Source organism: Oncorhynchus masou, chromosome 5 (assembly GCF_036934945.1).
Source record: "Oncorhynchus masou masou isolate Uvic2021 chromosome 5, UVic_Omas_1.1, whole genome shotgun sequence".
In the NCBI taxonomy this organism is placed as follows: domain Eukaryota; kingdom Metazoa; phylum Chordata; class Actinopteri; order Salmoniformes; family Salmonidae; genus Oncorhynchus; species Oncorhynchus masou.
In genome coordinates this window covers 79230940-79251321 of record NC_088216.1, presented here as the reverse complement: position 1 = coordinate 79251321, position 20382 = coordinate 79230940, and the positions used below count along the sequence as shown (strand labels likewise).

The window sequence follows — 20382 nt, the reverse complement described above, 5'->3', positions numbered from 1 at the left end:
ATTGGCACAGCGCCATCTGGGTTTGGCCAGTGTAGGCTGTCATTAACTGACTTGCCTAGTTAAATATATATGTATTTTTTTATAAAAACAATTCCAAAAATGTCCCTTCAACCTGTTGACTCTATGTCCCTCTGTCAGAATAAATACTGTTTCCCTATACTGAAACTCATATTGCCACAATGCTCCAACAGACATCACGCACTACACTTACTATATTATAGCTGGAGTACAAGTTCTATTGGGCAACACTTTTATCACAATCTCAACCAAATACTGTATGTCAACTTCAATCTGTACTGGAGGCTGTATAGGCAAACAGTGGTCTATCTCTTCTCTCAGGTGCAACTGTGACTAGGAGTGCCTGCAGTGCTTCAACAACTTGGACTACTCAGTCCATCTGAAAGATTTACAGCTGGGCATACAGGATGCAGATGACCTGGGACTAGCGTTTGTAACTTTGTATGAATCCATTCTGTCAACTGTGTTCGTATGTCAATTATAAACAAGCCCTAAATTGTGATTTGGTGTGATAGCTTCGTATCGTTTGACCAAATGGTGATTGACTGGCTGTATCTTTCGAGTCGTGTCAAATATTTTGTAATAATCTGTTCTCGTTTCAGAGTGAATGGCTTATTTACCATTTGAATGTAACGTAGGAAAGTTTGACAGTCTGAGATATAACAAAGACACAGAACATGCCTATAATGTCAACCGTAAATGTTAACAGGCTAGTAAAATTACGTAGCGACAAACCTGAAAGACAACATTCTATTTTTTGGCCAAACCTTTTGAATGACACTGAATGTGCTGTAGCATTGTTGTGTACACCTGTTTACACGATTGTTAAGAAAGAACAACAATAATAAATCCTTAAGTAAAGCATCGCACAGATTTTTGTATTTCTAATAAGCAAAACAGGAAAAGTCTGTTTACCCAATCTTAACCAACAGTACACCATGAACATGTGATGCTTGAAGAGGTATTTATACAGTCATACAATTAGAATTAGAATTATAAACAATTTCCATGCATTGAAAATCCTAATATAAGGATTTCCAGTGAAACATTACTGGTCCCTGTGGAAGAGATGAAGAAAGAAACACAACTCTAAAATACAAACCCCTTACTTAAACATTATTTACCCATACAACAGAAAGGATGGTTGAAAGAAACTGTTGGAAAGAATACGGTTTTCTTGAAATACCGTCAGTAGGCTACCGCAAAATGTTTTGATTAGAAATCTGCATTAATTTGGCTGTTCAAACTGTTATTAAAGTGAGATGATGATGCATCTAATTGTCATGTAGCATACATGTATGGAGCATTGACACAGCGGTAATAGGGTTTTTACCTGAGACTCTAAACTATTGGATGATATAATTTCACAAGTATTAATAAAAATACTACTGTCCATTTGTCAGACTGTTTAGACTGTGGAGTAGAGTCTTGAAACAACATGTAACATACTAGAATCCTTCTCATCAAAGTCAGTAAGGGATACATAAATTAATAATGCATCATTCATTAAGGCACATCCAAATACAAATGAATACTAAATAAAAATTTAAAACAGACATTTAATGTGTTTTGGACAAGAATAGAAAATACTTTCCATGTGTCCTAAGTAAATCTGAAAGTTTGTAGACAACAGTGCGTGTAGAGGGTGTTCTGGTGTGTGTCCGAAAGTTATGATGTGTTATGATATAATTGCTATATTTAGTCTCTGTTGTATATTTAAATATATTATTAACATGCATAAATAACCATGTCAAAATGTAGCACGATCAGCAGTATATATGTGTTGCGTGAAACTGAGATTCGTTTTGTCAGTGTTTCAATTTTCTGAAGAAAAAAAACTGTAAACCTGTATTGAACACATAACATAATAGATTATTGTAATAAGATGAAGAATACGATGAAATAAATGGGCATTCTTGACCTAGGCCTTGTAGCGCGTATATGTTTTTGATTAATTGACACAATATGTTTTTGGTTACTGAAATGTCAACTTCTAAAGATGCAACAGCAGCTAGCAATATGCATTGGTTGGGGGGCTCGTATATGGCCTCTTCGACACAATGTTACCAAATTGGGTGATTCACTTACCTATGGGGTGCAGTAAAACAGCGCGTAAAATATCGAGTTATGTATTCCTCCAATTTGCCTTTTTCTGTCTGTCAATCCTCGGGTATGTAAAGACTTTATTCTTATGGAGAACAAGTTAGGAGGAAAGTGATCAGGATCCAAGCAGCTGTATGAAAAAGAAAGGAAACATGCTTGTTGTCCCATAGTTATGACAAAGAAAGCATTAGCCTACTAACGTCTTATGATTGTCAATGAGTAGAGTCAATAAAGTTAAATCTTAGCAAAGATGTCCTGCACACAAAAAAAGTCACACACAATTTATATAGCCGATCAATCCGTTATTTTCTTCCTTCCCAAAGGCAAGGAGTTCCATGGAAAAATGCAAAAAATGACAATGATCTGAAAACTTCACCATGAGAGCATGAAAACTTCACCGAAAGCTCTTAAACAAAGGGAACAAATTCATGCTTACTCACCTTTTTTTGGAAGTCACCCCTCCTGACAAAAGCGAAGATAACTTACTTATTTTTATACTATATATTTTTTTGGCGCCTTATAGTTTTCAGTAATATTTCTCCTGGTTTGACAGTGTAAGTGGAATGTTAAGTATGACTTTGGTATGAAATCAATGAACGCACTACACTGGAAAACGAAGAAAAAAACGTTCAAGGAGGAGCCATTGGGTACCGTCAATCAAAATGCGTGAGGGCAGTGCCTCCACTCAAATCTCCACCCCCGTGACTTTTACTGCAGGATATTCCAGAGAAGTATTTATCAATATATAATTATTCTTTGAAGTTGCCTTTTGTTCTCTGGCCGTGCCACATAAAATGACAACATGAACTATGCAGTAACATGTTTATAGTATCAGTAAATATCAGATGACTTGTTTTGCTCAATGTGAAACGTTCTATGTCTATTATTAGACTACTTTGCTACAAAGCCGGTGGAATAGATAATGCATGCAAAATGAAGTGTTATATGAGACCTGTAGGCTACAATTAATAAAGTAACAATAATTACAACAACAATATTAATACTAACACAACAACAACAATACTAATATCATTGTTAACATTTAGTCTAAACAAACATTAAACTTAATCATTATTATTATATTACTGTATGTTTCCTGCCGAGGAATTTACACATTCCACTGAAGTAAGGTCGAATATAGGTCGAGAGTGAAGAGTGTCAAACTCCATGATGTAAACCCTTTCAGGTTCCAATTCATGAAATGTTTTAGAAGCTTTCATTTGAACATGTATACCTATTCACATCTGGCAATAGAATAGCTCCCTCTGTTGGTAAAAATAATGATTTCGATTGTCGGCATTGGAAGTCGGCCTTCGTTGCTAATAGGATTGGTTGCTGCTGAAAATATGTTTGTTTTTTTAAGTAGGGTTCCTCTAGAGAATTACAGACAACAAAAGACGTGTGGGTAAAATAACAGCGTCATAGTCATAACTCGCTCTGTTAACTAAACATGGATACTTCAAGAAGACAACTTTCTGTGAAGTCAACTCTGAGGAAGTGTGCACATAATTGTCCAATTGTCTGTGATTAGCTTCATTGCCTCTACGAGTTTGGACAACTGCCGGAGCAGGTTCGGGCAGAGAGCACACCTTCCACTTGCTCTCAGGATCCTCAGCTGTCAGCCCAAACAGGTTTTTCCTCCTAAAATCAAGTTTCTTCTCTTACCCCACATTTTGTAAGGCAACAACATCTACAAAACAGTACGACTGTCTCAGAAAACTAGAAAACGAACAACTGATTAATTTGAAACCAGTGTTCTGCTGCTGACTGCTGACATTGTGTCATAAAGCATTGTCATTCAAAAGCAAGATGTTGAATCAATGCAGGTTCCCAGGGAGCATTGAGTTGACAATTATCTATCAAGTTAACACTAATATAGTATTGTGTCAAATGCACAGTAAACTATACAGCATAATGTTGGGTGTTTACTGGATGCAAAACATTTATCCTGTAAGAATTCATTTTAAACATGTCATACTTTATTTGCAGATTAATTCATTATTAAGCATGTTATCTTCAAGCCTGCACTTTGACTTTCATTCAAGAGAAGTTCACAAGAGACTGAAATGCATTGTTTAGCTTTGGAACATATATTAACTATCCTTATCAAAACAACAATGGTCCACATCAGTGCCTTATATTTGTCAATATCTGTCAATATAAGGCTCTTGTCCACATGATTCATACAAAGACAGAATCTAGCCGAAGAGAGAACATATAACTTAAAAAGGCAGGTATCAGAACAACAACAAAATTGTCACTTGAGTGGAATGAGAACAGCAAATGATTAGAGAAATACTTGTGACTGCCCACAGTCACATGGAACAAGCATATTGCCTTATACCTCTGCCTCATAACTGTTCACAATGAAACCTCTAATTTGTAAAATTAAGTCAATTTCATAATCTGGAAATACCACAAATAATGCATGGAAACAAATATAACCCTAAAAATAATAAGAAAAAGTAGGCCTAAATAAATATACTTTGACATGTTTTTAAATTAATTTTATATAAGTCCACGTAGACACAGTTTTGTGTTACCAATATATACATTTTTTTACCAATAGATTCATTTTGTACAAACACATTACTGGATTTGTATTCCAAATTAAACGCAACAGAATGAACGAATATTGGACATGTACTATGCTATAAAAGCAGTAGGTGGAAAATAGGCTTTCACTCTTCAGATGTCACTTTCATCCCCCAATTGGTCCACATCCCCCTAAACTGAAATGGTGTAATGCCAAAGCACCAAAGCTCCAGTGCTCAGACTTGCATGGTGCATCAGCATCCCCTCACGTCCTTCACTGCACTCAAGGATCTCCAATTGGTCAAAATAATCTGGTTCCCAGAAAAGCTCATGATTATCATTGCAATGAGACACAAACAAACAAAACAATCCAGAGGCAGTCCATGTGATATGAAATGCACTTGGACCCCCATCTCATCTCGGACTTCCGTCCTTCCATATACCTTGCACTGATGTTGAGTAATGGTGAAGAAAATTCTTCTTTCTGCTAGTTGGCATCTGTATGCCAATAACGAGTTGCAGCAGCTTGAGGAGGCACCAGAGCCTAAATGGTTCCCTCTTATTCACAGGTTATTTTGCCATCGAAGCTTGATAGAGCGATGGCAAAGGCCTGCACTGCACACATAGGGTAGCTATAGTCCAGAGTGAAGGCATCGTCTGCTACTCGTCCAAACTGCATCACAATATAGTCCACTAGAATAAGAAAATAAATCAAATATTTTAAACACACAAAAAACATTTAACATTTACATTCTTTACAGGAAAATGGCAAATTACATTTTGTGACTTTATTCAACCTTATTCAACTTGTTTTATTCTTAGACTTTTGTTCACCTGTATTATTTATGATATGTACTAGAAATAAACAATATGTAAATAATGTAATGATTGCGGATGAGAATTTTCTCACAATCCTTGCTGTGGACGATCTGAAAGTTCTTGATGGAGGCCTGTGTGACCCTGCCGTTGAAGTTCAGCACATGGGACGCCGTCTCCTCATTCCACGTGGGGGTCTTGTTGTGGAGCTCGATTAGATTGTCCAACTTTCTATTCTGGAACTTCATCAATAAACCATCGTTGTCCTGGAGAAATGGGGGTGGAAGAAACGCAGCAACATTAGCTAGGTCGTTCCATGAAATTAGTGCCTTTTGCCTCCCATTTATATTTTAAGTAGAAATTTTGCACAAATATAGAATTTTAAAAGCCTGTTATATGTCCTTTAATTTAATATAGACCACAAAATTAAAACATTTTTAAAGCCTGAGTTATTTTGTTGCTTTTGTTGCTTTGTCATTTCTGAAGATGATTTATTTCATGTGATTAGTGATGTATTTACATCTGTCCCCCATTTTAAGGTCAACCCTGTTACGTGAACTGAGCTCCCAGTTTAATATGGTGAAACTTCCTTTTTAAAAGTAACATTTAACATCTAATAGTGAAATCATAGAGTAAAAGCAGGTGAGCTGGTTGTACTCTTTTTGGCCATTTTCTGGTGGAAAACTGAGCGTGTCGAACATAACACGTCAACACTGTTACCCATAGATAGACAGGCTAGAATGTAAAAAATAAATCATAATTGTGAAGCTTACATTCAATTACCACTTCCTTTTGTACACAACAAGCTTCCATTCTCCATGGCACAAGGGGGTTTATGGATGATTTAAGTTGATATAATCAACCCTGTTACAGTCAACCAGGTTACGGTCAACCCTGTTTCGATCAAACCTGTTTCGGTCAACCCTGTTACTTTATTTAGCACTTATTACTAAGCACTTACTATAGTCACATTTTTATTTAACATCTTGAAATAGGAAAATATCTATTTTATGAAGTTGAACATGTGGTCTTCATGACAGAATGTTAAAATTAGGTGACATCAAGTAATTGTTTTACCGAGTTGCACATCTCAAAAGGCACCAAATTGGTGGAACGACCCAGCTGTTCACAATAACAATAACATCAGATAAACTGTACAATACTGTATGTATGTAGCTTACACAGCATGTAATGTCCTACAAAGATGAAATCATAATGAACAGTACTGGTGTTCCGTCCTCATCGATAACTCTGACAGAGTGGCATCTGTATAACCCTCCTCTCTTCCCTTTCTGCATCCTTTGACTCTCTATGTCCCCTATCCTCCAGGCCGGCTCGGTCCTCCCCTCCCGCTCCGTGGCTCGACGACTCATTGCGAGCTCACAGAACAGTGCTCCGGGCAGCCGAGAGGAAAACTCGCCTCCCTGCGGACCTGGCATCCTTTCACTCCCTCCTCTCTACATTTTCCTCCTCAGTCTCTGCTGCTAAAGCCACTTTCTACCACTCTAAATTCCAAGCATCTGCCTCTAACCCTAGGAAGCTCTTTGCCACCTTCTCCTCCCTCCTGAATCCTCCTCCCCCTCCCCCTCCTCCCTCTCTGCAGATGACTTCGTCAACCATTTTGAAAAAAGGTCGACGACATCCGATCCTCGTTTGCTAAGTCAAACGACACCGCTGGTTCTGCTCACACTGCCCTACCCTGTGCTCTGACCTCTTTCTCCCCTCTCTCTCCAGATGAAATCTCGCTTCTTGTGACGGCCGGTCGCCCAACAACCTGCCCACTTGACCCTATCCCCTCCTCTCTTCTCCAGACCATTTCCGGAGACCTTCTCCCTTACCTCACCTCGCTCATCAACTCATCCCTGACCGCTGGCTACGTCCCTTCCGTCTTCAAGAGAGCGAGAGTTGCACCCCTTCTGAAAAAACCTACACTCGACCCCTCCGATGTCAACAACTACAGACCAGTATCCCTTCTTTCTTTTCTCTCCAAAACTCTTGAACGTGCCGTCCTTGGCCAGCTCTCCCGCTATCTCTCTCAGAATGACCTTCTTGATCCAAATCAGTCAGGTTTCAAGACTAGTCATTCAACTGAGACTGCTCTTCTCTGTATCACGGAGGCGCTCCGCACTGCTAAAGCTAACTCTCTCTCCTCTGCTCTCATCCTTCTAGACCTATCGGCTGCCTTCGATACTGTGAACCATCAGATCCTCCTCTCCACCCTCTCCGAGTTGGGCATCTCCGGCGCGGCCCACGCTTGGATTGCGTCCTACCTGACAGGTCGCTCCTACCAGGTGGCGTAGCGAGAATCTGTCTCCTCGCCACGCGCTCTCACCACTGGTGTCCCCCAGGGCTCTGTTCTAGGCCCTCTCCTATTCTCGCTATACACCAAGTCACTTGGCTCTGTCATAACCTCACATGGTCTCTCCTATCATTGCTATGCAGACGACACACAATTAATCTTCTCCTTTCCCCCTTCTGATGACCAGGTGGCGCATCGCATCTCTGCATGTCTGGCAGACATATCAGTGTGGATGACGGATCACCACCTCAAGCTGAACCTCGGCAAGACGGAGCTGCTCTTCCTCCCGGGGAAGGACTGCCCGTTCCATGATCTCGCCATCACGGTTGACAACTCCATTGTGTCCTCCTCCCAGAGCGCTAAGAACCTTGGCGTGATCCTGGACAACACCCTGTCGTTCTCAACTAACATCATGGCGGTGGCCCGTTCCTGTAGGTTCATGCTCTACAACATCCGCAGAGTACGACCCGGCCTCACACAGGAAGCGGCGCAGGTCCTAATCCAGGCACTTGTCATCTCCCATCTGGATTACTGCAACTCGCTGTTGGCTGGGCTCCCTGCCTGTGCCATTAAACCCCTACAGCTCATCCAGAACGCCGCAGCCCGTCTGGTGTTCAACCTTCCCAAGTTCTCTCACGTCACCCCGCTCCTCCGCTCTCTCCACTGGCTTCCAGTTGAAGCTCGCATCCCCTACAAGACCATGGTGCTTGCCTACGGAGCTGTGAGGGGAATGTCACCGCAGTACCTCCAGGCTCTGATCAGGCCCTACACCCAAACAAGGGCACTGCGTTCATCCACCTCTGGCCTGCTCGCCTCCCTACCACTGAGGAAGTACAGTTCCCACTCAGCCCAGTCAAAACTGTTCGCTGCTCTGGCCCCCCAATGGTGGAACAAACTCCCTCACGACGCCAGGACAGCGGAGTCAATCACCACCTTCCGGAGACACCTGAAACCCCACCTCTTCAAGGAATACCTAGGATAGGATAAAGTAATCCTTCTCACCCCCCTTAAATGATTTAGATGCACTATTGTAAAGTGGCTGTTCCACTGGATGTCAGAAGGTGAATTCACCAATTTGTAAGTCGCTCTGGATAAGAGCGTCTGCTAAATGACCTAAATGTAATGTAAATGTATAACAACGGTTTGCTTACACTGCGAGGTCGGATGGGTACTCGTTCACTGTCCTTGCCCATCCCTGGGATGATAACGGTCAACCTTCTGGGTCCCTTCATTCCCAAGACATTTGTTTCCTATACCCAAAGAGAGATAAGAAGCGGAATTAGGAATTACATTTTTAGGGAAGTTGGATTCCATCATAGATCAATTTAAACTAAGATTTTGTAATAACAATCTAATAATGAACAGTCATTACTCTAAGTAAGCTGCCTCCAACATCGTTTTAGAGAATTTGGGAGTATGTCCAACCGCCGACCACGTGTATGGCGTTGTGTGGGTGAATAGTTTGCTGACATCAACATTGTGAACAGTGTGCCCCATGGTGGGTGGTGGGGTTATGGTATGGGCAGGCATAAGCTATAGACAACAAACACAATTGCATTTTATCAATGGCACAGAGATGACGTGACGAAATCCTGAGACCCATTGTCGTGCCATTCATCTGCCACCATCAGCTCATGTTTCAGCATGATAATGCACAGTTCACTTCGCAGGGATCTGTACACAACTCCTGGAAGCTGAAAATGTCCCATGTCTTCCATGGTCTGCATACTTACCAGACATGTCACCAATTGAGCACGTTTGGGATGCTCTGGATCAATATGTACAATGGCGTGTTTCAGTTCACGCCAATATCCAGCAACTTCACACAACCATTGAAGAGGAGTGAGACAACATTCCACAGGCCACAATCCACAGCCTGATCAATTCTATGTGAAGGAGATGAGTCACGCTGCATGAGGCAAATGGGGGTCACACTGGTTTTCTGATCCAGGCCCCTATCTTTTTTTTAAGGTATCTGTGACCAACAGATGAATATCTGTATTCCCAGTCATGTTAAATCCATAGATTAAGGCCTAATGAATGTATTTCAATTGACTGATTTCCTAATATGAACTGTAACTCAGTCAAATCTTTGAAATTGTTGCATATTGCATTTATATTTTTGCTCAGTATACTTATAGCCCCTTTACAAACCCTTTATAACCCATTTTACTACACCATAATAATTAGCAGTTTATAAAATACTTATGAACCCTTTGGAAAAACCTTTATAAATGGTTTGTTAATGTACACTTCAATGCCTTACGTAAATAATGGCTGCTAATTCTTGGCGAGCGTTGGACATGTCTGGTAGAGCTCTGTCTGGGTGCAGTGCATTATCAAACACTGTGAACTTCGTGCCCAAGTAGTTGGACCTATGGAGTGGAAAGAATCACTCCGTGAATTACACATGCTTAAAGAATCACTTCATGAATTACACAAGTTTATGAAATGCCTGATTACAGCTGCAATAAAACATGTTTTATGGAAATTCTTCAGTTTGAGCTATGAATGTAGGTTACAGCATACCTCAACTTTCCAATGAAATTTTCTCCACCCCGAGACAAGTCTGTGGGGTCTATGGAGATAAGGTAATTGGAGGTTGTGCTTTTCTTTCGTTTTCTCCCAGCCAGTAGAAAGACCTGTAAAAACACATAATTAATCCCCTGGACAATGATTCCTCAAATGCATATCATACTGTATCACAAGTCCACAACTTGGTTTTATGCGCGTTGGCTCCATCTCGGATTGGTTTCAAAATGAATCTCAAATCTCTAAAGCTGTGTGTGACAGTAAACCCCCTAAACCTGTCCTCTGAGAGTGCCTCACCTTCTTTTCATTGTCCAGGTGGAGATAGTATGTGGGGTATAGGCCTTTGTCCAAGCCCCTCTGGTCCCGGGTCACCTTGCATTTGACAGTCACCCCCTGCTGGGCTGGCTGCAGAACAAACTCCTCCAGGCTGTCAAACTCAATGTCCGGGGACGGAGGCCTCTCCTCCTGGATGTGGGACAGGACAGAATATGGTTATAAGCTTATCAGCATCTTTAACCAATGTTCATGTGGGGACCTTTTAGGTTAATTTATATGTAATATTTTATTAGGATTGAAGAATTGTATACCCCACCTGCCATCACTGTGGCAAGACTGAGACCTAGCTAACTAAACAGACTATGACCTAGCTAACTAAACAGACTATAACCTAACTAACTAAACAGACTATAACCTAGCTAACTAAACAGACTATGACCTAGCTAACTAAACAGTCATATGACCTAGCTAACTAAACAGACTATAACCTAACTAACTAAACAGACTATAACCTAGCTAACTAAACAGACTATAACCTAACTAACTCAACAGACTATAACCAAGCTAACTAAACAGATGATGACCTAACAAACTAAACAGACTATGACCTAACTAACTAAACAGACTATAACCTAGCTAACTAAACAGACTATAACCTAACTAACTAAACAGACTATAACCAAGCTAACTAAACAGACTATGACCTAACTAACTAAATAGACGATGACCTAACGAACTAAACAGACGATGACCTAACGAACTAAACAGACGATGACCTAACTAACTAAACAGACTATGACCTAACTAACTAAACAGTCTATGACCTAGCTAACTAAACAGACTATGACCTAGCTAACTAAACAGACTATGACCTAGCTAACTAAACAGACTATGAACTAACTAACTAAACAGACGATGACCTAACGAACTAAACAGACGATGACCTAACGAACTAAACAGACGATGACCTAACTAACTAAACAGACTATGACCTAACTAACTAAACAGTCTATGACCTAGCTAACTAAACAGACTATGACCTAGCTAACTAAACAGACTATGACCTAGCTAACTAAACAGACTATGAACTAACTAACTAAACAGACTATGACCTAACTAACTAAACAGACGATGACCTAGCTAACTAAACAGACGATGACCTAACTAAACAGACTATAACCTAACTAACTAAACAGACTATGACCTAGCTAACTAAACAGACTATGACCTAACTAACTAAACAGACTATGACCTTACTAACTAAACAGACTATGACCTAACTAACTAAACAGACTATGACCTAGCTAACTAAACAGACTATGACCTAACTAACTAAACAGACGATGACCTAACCAACTAAACAGACGATGACCTAACTAAACAGACTATGACCTAACTAACTAAACAGACTATAACCTAGCTAACTAAACAGACTATGACCTAACCAACTAAACAGACTATGACCTAACTAACTAAACAGACGATGACCTAACTAACTAAACAGACTATGACCTAACTAACTAAACAGACTATGACCTAGCTAACTAAACAGACTATGACCTAACTAACTAAACAGACTATGAACTAACTAACTAAACAGACTATGACCTAGCTAACTAAACAGACGATGACCTAACCAACTAAACAGACGATGACCTAACTAAACAGACTATAACCTAACTAACTAAACAGACTATGACCTAGCTAACTAAACAGACTATGACCTAACTAACTAAACAGACTATGACCTAACTAACTAAACAGACTATGACCTAACTAACTAAACAGACTATGACCTAGCTAACTAAACAGACTATGACCTAACTAACTAAACAGACGATGACCTAACCAACTAAACAGACGATGACCTAACTAAACAGACTATGACCTAACTAACTAAACAGACTATAACCTAGCTAACTAAACAGACTATGACCTAACCAACTAAACAGACTATGACCTAACCAACTAAACAGACTATGACCTAACTAACTAAACAGACTATGACCTAACTAACTAAACAGACTATGACCTAACTAACTAAACAGACGATGACCTAACCAACTAAACAGACTATGACCTAACTAACTAAACAGACTATGACCTAACTAACTAAACAGACTATGACCTAACTAACTAAACAGACGATGACCTAACCAACTAAACAGACTATGACCTAACTAACTAAACAGACTATGACCTAACTAACTAAACAGACTATGACCTAACTAACTAAACAGACTATGACCTAACTAACTAAACAGACTATGACCTAACTAACTAAACAGACTATGACCTCACTAACTAAACAGACTATGACCTAACTAACTAAAGACTATGACCTAGCTAACTAAACAGACTATGACCTAGCTAACTAAACAGACTATGACCTAACTAACTAAACAGACTATGACCTAACTAACTAAACAGACTATGACCTAACTAACTAAACAGACTATGACCTAACTAACTAAACAGACTATGACCTAACTAACTAAACAGACTATGACCTAACTAACTAAACAGACTATGACCTAACTAACTAAACAGACTATGACCTAACTAACTAAACAGACTATGACCTAACTAACTAAACAGACGATGACCTAGCTAACTAAACAGACTATGACCTAGCTAACTAAACAGACTATGACCTAGCTAACTAAACAGACTATGACCTAACTAACTAAACAGACTATGACCTAACTAACTATACAGACTATGACCTAACTAACTAAACAGACTATGACCTAACTAACTAAACAGACTATGACCTAACTAACTAAACAGACTATGACCTAACTAACTAAACAGACTATGACCTAACTAACTAAACAGACTATGACCTAACTAACTAAACAGACTATGACCTAACTAACTAAACAGACTATGACCTAACCAACTAAACAGACTATGACCTAACTAACTAAACAGACTATGACCTAACTAACTAAACAGACTATGACCTAACCAACTAAACAGACTATGACCTAACCAACTAAACAGACTATGACCTAACTAACTAAACAGACTATGACCTAACTAACTAAACAGACTATGACCTAACTAACTAAACAGACTATGACCTAACTAACTAAACAGACTATGACCTAACTAACTAAACAGACTATGACCTAGCTAACTAAACAGACTATGACCTAACTAACTAAACAGACTATGACCTAACTAACTAAACAGACTATGACCTAACTAACTGAAACAGACCTAACTATGACCTAACTAACTAAACAGACTATGACCTAACTAACTAAACAGACTATGACCTAACTAACTAAACAGACTATGACCTAACTAACTAAACAGACTATGACCTAACTAACTAAACAGACTATAACCTAACTAACTAAACAGACTATGACCTAACTAACTAAACAGACTATGACCTAACTAACTAAACAGACTATGACCTAACTAACTAAACAGACAAACCTTTTTCTTCTTCCCTTTTCCCTTTTTCTTTTTTCCTTTCTCTGCTTCGGAGTCAGAATCATCAGTGTCTGATGCTTTGGCTGGTTGGAAATAGAACGTTAGGAAATATCAGACAACTTTATTTTACTGACCAGCAGGAATATGGTCAAACACCGGAGCTGTATTTAATTATAACAGAAAACACTTGCCTTTCTTCTTCTTCTTCTTGTCCTTGTCTTTGTCCTTGTCCTTGTCTTTGTCCTTGTCCTTTCCCCCCCCTGCTGAGAACATGGATGCTGGGTTGGCGTTCTCCTTCTTCTTTGATTTTGACTTGCTGGACTTGGTTTCTGGTTCGCTGTCTTCACTATCTGATTTGGCTGCTGGTTTAAGAGAATCCACTTCAGGTTATGATCGTATCACAGTGTACCTACAGTACCAACGGTACTGTGACACTGCATTATGTGCTCTTGCAAAAGGGGTGTGAGACTTCCGATGTTGGAGATGTTTAGACACAAATCATACATGATGATGGGTTATTGATTCTCAACCACAAAGTTAATCATTGTCCCTAAAGTTGCATCAGTTGAAAATGATTACTTAAAGCTATAGTGTTGAGGCTTACTGTACCTTTCTTCTTGCTCTTGGAGTCTGACTTATCCTTATCTCCATTTACAGAGAACAGAGAAGCCGGTTCCTTTTTCTTGGTGTCTTTCTTAGATTTTTTGTCAGACTCTTTGTCATCTGAAAAAAGACGTGAGACGAAAATACTTCTATCAGTGATGCTATTTCGTTGATATGTTTTGCACACTGTCTTGTTGTGTAATCTGCAACAGCTTGTTCGGTGATGACAGCATAAGGCTGTGGCCTTCCGCCTCGTGTGCAGGACTAGTGTTTCCTTTCACTCAACATTACAATTCAGTCTCCTACCTAATCCTCTTAAAACAGGTCTTATTCTTGTTGTCTACTAACTCCTTTAAGAACATTGCTTTCCTATACATCTGTCCACCTTTAGCTTTGGATTTCTTCTCTTTGCCATCTTTTTCAGAACCTTCCTTTGTGGTCTTTTTCTTTGTCTTCTTTTGTGGAGTCTCTTCCTCATCATCATCGTCGTCATCTTCTGTATCTGAACCTTGGGCAGAAAAGAAGAGTACATTTCATTGGGTTTTACAGAAGTTTTGATGCTATAACATGCAGTTCACCTTGGGCATAATACCAGTTATGTTTCTGACTGCTCACCTTTCTTTTTCTTTGGCACACTTTTTGTTTTCTTCTTTGGCTCGTCTTTCTCTTTTTCTATCCCTTTCCCTTTCTCTTTCTCTTTCTCTTTTTCAGTTTTTTCTTCATCTGCTTTCTTTTTCTTTACCTTTTTTCCATCTATTTGACAAACGTAATGAAAATAAACAACATCGTTAAGAAGATTGAGAGAGGGATGACCTCCAAAAAAATGTAATGTTTTGATATATTTATTCATTACATGTTTAAGCCGCTCACTCTATCTCAGATAAAAATTATTTGTTTAAGAAACAACATTTTGGCAGCAAGTTCACTTCGCCTGGGTCTGTTTGCTTGCAAAATACTGGTGATCTTTTACACAATAATTTCCATATATCTCTTTGGAAGATATCTCATCTGAACTGTTCGTACTTTGAACTGCAGGACTCTCCTCTCCAGACAGGTCATCGCTCTTCTTGCTCTTGGTCTTTTTGGGCTTTGCGTCGGCACCATTTGTGGCTGAGCTCGCTGTCTCTGCCTTCTTCTTCTTTGGCTTCTAAAAAGCATTATCTATAGGAAGAAGAGTCAGGTATGAGATGAGGAGAGGAAAGAGATGGTCAGACACCAGAGACAGATGACACAGATATGAAGTAAGCAGAAAATCCTAATTTCAGATCTACATTGCCTTCAGAAAGTGTTGACTTACCCCTTGACTTATTCCACATTTTGTTGTGTTACAGACTGAATTTAAAATTTCACAACCATCTATACACAATACCCCATAATGAAATAGTGAAAACATGTTTTTAGAAAATGAAGCACATTTATTGAAAAGGAAAAACAGTAATATCTAATTTACATAAATATTCACACCCATTAGTCAATACTTTGTAGGAGAACCTTTGGCAGTGATTACAGCTGTGAGTCTTTCTGGGTTAGCCCTTGATTTTCCAACATTTGCACATGATAATTATCAAAGTTCTTCAAGCTCTGTCAAATTGGTTATTGATCATTGCTAAACAACCATTTTCAGGTCTTGCCATAAATGTTCAAGTTGATTTAAGTCAAAGCTGTAACTCTGCCACTCAGGAACAGTCACTGCCTTCTTGGTAAGCAACTCCAGTATAGATTTGGCCTTGTCTTTCAGGTTATTGTCCAACTAAACAGTGAATTCATTTCCCAGTGTCTGGTGGAAAGCAGACTGAACAGGTTTTCTTCGAGGAGTTTTCCTGTGCGTAGCTCCATTCCGGGTTCTTTTTAACCTGAAAAACTCCCCTGCCCTTCACGATTACAAACATACCCATAACATGATGCAGCCACCACTATGCTTGAAAATATGGAGAGTGGTACTCAGTAATGCGCTGTATTGGATTTGTCCCCAACATAACGCATTGTATTTTTGCAGTATTTCATTAGTGCCTTGTTGCAAACATAATGCATGTTTTGGAATATTTGTATTCTGTACAGGCTTCCTTCTTATCACTCTGTCAATTAGGTTAGTATTGTGGAATAACTACAATATTTTTAATCATCCTATCACAACCATTAAACTCTGTAACTCTACCTTTTGCATGAAGCATGCATTTATGTCAATGGGCACTGGTGTAAAGTATGTAAGTCAAAATAAAGTACTAAAATGCTTAAGTAGTTTTGGAGGTATCTGTACTTTATCTGTACTTTTACTTCACTACATTCCTCAAGAAAATAGTACTTTTTACTCCATACATTTTCCCTGACATCCAAAAGTTATTGTTACATTTTGAATGCTTAGCAGGACAGAAAAATTGTCCAATTCAAGAGAACATCCCTGGTTATCCCTACTACCTCTGATGTGGCAGACTCACTAAACACACATGCTTTGTTTGTAAATTATGCTGACTGTTGGAGTGTGCCCCTGGCTATCCGTAAAATAAAAAAATGAAATGTTGTCCGTGATTTATTTCAAATTCATTGCACACTTAACCAGCATGGCTACCACAGCATTCTGGAGCGATACGCCATCCCATCTGGATTGCGCTTAGTGGGACTATTGTTTGTTTTTCAGCAGCACAATGACCCAACACACCTCTAGGCTGTGTAAGGGCTATTTGACCAAGAAGGAGAGTGATGGAGTGCTGCATTAGATTACCTGGCCTCCACAATCACCTGACTTCAACCCAATTGAGATGGTCTGGGATGAGTTGTACCGCAGAGTGAAGGAAAAGCAGTCAACAAGTGCTCAGCATGTGTGGTAATTACTTCAAAACTGTTGGAAAAACATTCCAGGTGTCACGCCCTGGTCTTAGTATTTTGTGTTTTCTTTATTATTTTGGTCAGGCCAGGGTGTGACATGGGTTTATTATGTGGTGTGTTTAGTCTTGGTTTTTTTGTAGGTATTGGGATTGTGGTATAGTGGGGTTTTCTAGAAAAGTCTATGGTTGCCTGAAGTGGTTCTCAATCAGAGGCATGTGTTTATCGTTGTCTATGATTGGGAACCATATTTAGGCAGCCATATTCTTTTAGTGTTTCGTGGGTGATTGTTCCTGTCTCTGTGTTAGTTTGCACCAGATTAGGCTGTTTAGGTTTTCGTGTTACGTTTATTGAGTTTTTTTTTGTACTGTTCGTGTTCTTATTCATTAAACATGAATCTAAGTAACCACGCTGCATTTTGGTCCGATCCTTGCTACACCTCCTCATCAGAGGAGGAGATAGAAGAAAACCGTAACACCAGGTGAAGCTGGTTTAGAGAATGTCAAGAGTGTGCAAAGCTGTCGTCATGCAAAGGGTGGCTACTTTGAAGAAACTCAAATTCCATATGTGTTATTTCATAGTTTTGATGTTTTCACTATTCTACAATGTAGAAAATAGTAAACATTTAAAAAAATAAATGGAATGGGTAGGTGGGTCCAAACTGTTGACTGGTACTGTATATTGGTTGATTTCTTTTGTAAAATTAACCAACAACCTATCTACCTTTGATAAGCATCAAGCTGGTGGCTTGCTGGCTAGTTAGCTCCCATGCCAATCTCAAGTGTTTCTAAACTAATATCTGACCAACTCAGATATATGATGAAAGTTAACTGGCAAGCGCATCATGCTTTCTGACATTATGTTCGCTAGCTGTCCCCAGTTAGATTATGTGTTTTCACTTATTGCATATGCATGTACTTTTTTCCCATCACTGGAAATGTGTGCTTAGGAGCATGAGGATTTTAGTGACTTACCATTGAAAAGACAGTGGAATATGCAAGCAGAAAGGTATGGAGACAGAAACAAGTCAAACACTGTACATTTCAAATCACACTACCACAAATACACTTGATTATCCAAAAATGCATATTTTCAAGACATTCTCTTAAAACTGATTTGCTTTCAAAAAGGAAATAGTAATCAATCCATGAATATCTTCATTTGGAACTGATAATAATTAGAATATTCTAGTTAATCTATTTTATGTAACCTGTCCTAATGACACAGTGACCTAACAAACTGGTCAGGACTGAAAACATCAGTCAGCTGCCTCAGTCACGTGAACATGTTGCGTCACATCCAGTGTTACAGAGATTAAGTTGTTGCATATTAGTTGTAGTAATAGTGTTTTAGAGATCTACATATCAACCGCTCCAGGCTGTTCCGGAAAATAAGTATGTAAGTAATAAGTAAGTAATGGCTCTGGACTTTTAAATCAATGCAAATGTAATTGAAATTAGGCAGATGTTCTACTTGCATTCTTAAAAACACTCTTGTGCAGTTGGAAGTGCACTGGTCAATCCAACTCTATTCAAACACAAGCACATACAGCTTCTCTCCCAATTAGTCCCATTTCCCACAGTAACCAGACAGTTGTCCACTATATGAGCCTTGATCTGGTATTATGTCAACCAACCTCCCAGAAATCCCTTTCAACACAACACACCACAAAACAACACAGCACAACCCAGCATCCCAAGACACAGAGAATAAGGATGTCATCCACTGTGATCCTGCTGGTCATTTGAACACTGACTGACGGGGTGCAGTGATGGATGTCCACGGTAATCCGATTAAGATGTGGCTCTATTTCTGTCCTCAACTTAGACAAGCTGTCCGTTGAGTAATAGCAGCCTACAGGCAAAGTCGTCAGGCAATTGTGAGGGGGGGGAACTGATGACCGAATTCAAAATCATTGCATCAACTGCATCAATATATTTAAGGAAACAATATTTTTCATATTTTTGTATCCTTCAGATAGGTAAATCATTCCCCCTCAGTTTTAATGGACATGAGGCCTCTAACGGTGGGGCAGAGAAGGAAGAGGCAAATGATCCACTCTCATCTTACCACCTGTGGGTTTTTCACCATGACGTGATAGCTAATGACAACCACAGTCCATTTACAACACTCTTTCTGAAATAAATCTGGGTACTATGTCCATAAAATAGGAGGAGAGACTTGATTGGTTTCATGAATGACAGACAACATAGAACCCCCTCCCAAGTCTTTCCCACACTACAGCACATTTATCCCAGAACCTCCACACAACAAGGCGGCTAATTCTACATAACCAGCACTACTATGCACAACAGTCCAGGCTGGGGGAAATCAACTACAACTGTACAACTGTAACAATACCTAGTTAAATAAACTTGCCTGGTAAAATAAAAAAATAACTGTAACAATACCACAGCAGCATTCTGTTGTAATAATCTAATTACTGGTCAACTGGTCTTCAATCCAGTGAATTGTCTAACGATCTAGAGGGAATAACTTTAAGTCATTCATCTGTATCCATCTAAACACCATGACGGTATATCTGAATCAAAATGCTACATAAAGAAATGCTCTAAGTTCATCACCATTATTCCCTCTCTCACATCCTTTCAACAACAAAAACTCTTCAAAACACAGTTTCTATAACGTTACCTTCTCTGCAGACATGGTGTGGCCAGTGACTTCGGCTCTAATAAACTACAAACTCCTCTTTACCGAAAACGTTCTTAGTAAAAAGAAAGACAAAATGAGTCAATTCAACACAATGGAGGTTAATTAAGAGAGTGAGGAGCCTTGAACTGAATGGTTCACCATCAGCAGAAAGTTGCTAATAGGATTTATGTGTAAAGCCATCTGTTCTTCAGAGACAGAGACACGTCAACAGGACGAACCAACATGGCGTGGGACTAGGGGTAAGAAGTATGTTATGAGTA

At 39.3% G+C, this 20382-nt stretch overlaps 2 protein-coding genes across 2 annotated transcripts in view; both read right to left on the bottom strand.

Annotated features, from left to right (window-relative positions):
- LOC135540329 (transcriptional enhancer factor TEF-5-like) overlaps positions 1-2718 on the bottom strand; it is a 94973-nt gene extending 92255 nt beyond the window's left edge. Inside the window, 2 exon segments of the mRNA XM_064966916.1 lie at positions 2107-2251; positions 2562-2718. The gene's annotated coding sequence lies outside the window, so the exon portion shown is untranslated.
- A 1376-nt stretch (positions 2719-4094) lies between these two features.
- Positions 4095-20116, bottom strand: LOC135529943 (tubby-related protein 1-like). Its single transcript, XM_064958350.1, has 13 exons — positions 20102-20116; positions 15653-15776; positions 15245-15382; positions 15015-15137; positions 14636-14749; positions 14212-14388; positions 14030-14109; positions 10601-10768; positions 10301-10413; positions 10038-10146; positions 8923-9021; positions 5567-5738; positions 4095-5349 (listed from the first exon to the last, which is right to left on the bottom strand). Exons 1-13 carry the CDS (start codon positions 20114-20116, stop codon positions 5216-5218), a joined length of 1566 nt encoding a protein of 521 aa, XP_064814422.1. The 3' UTR covers positions 4095-5215.
- Between the last annotated feature and the right edge of the window lie 266 nt (positions 20117-20382).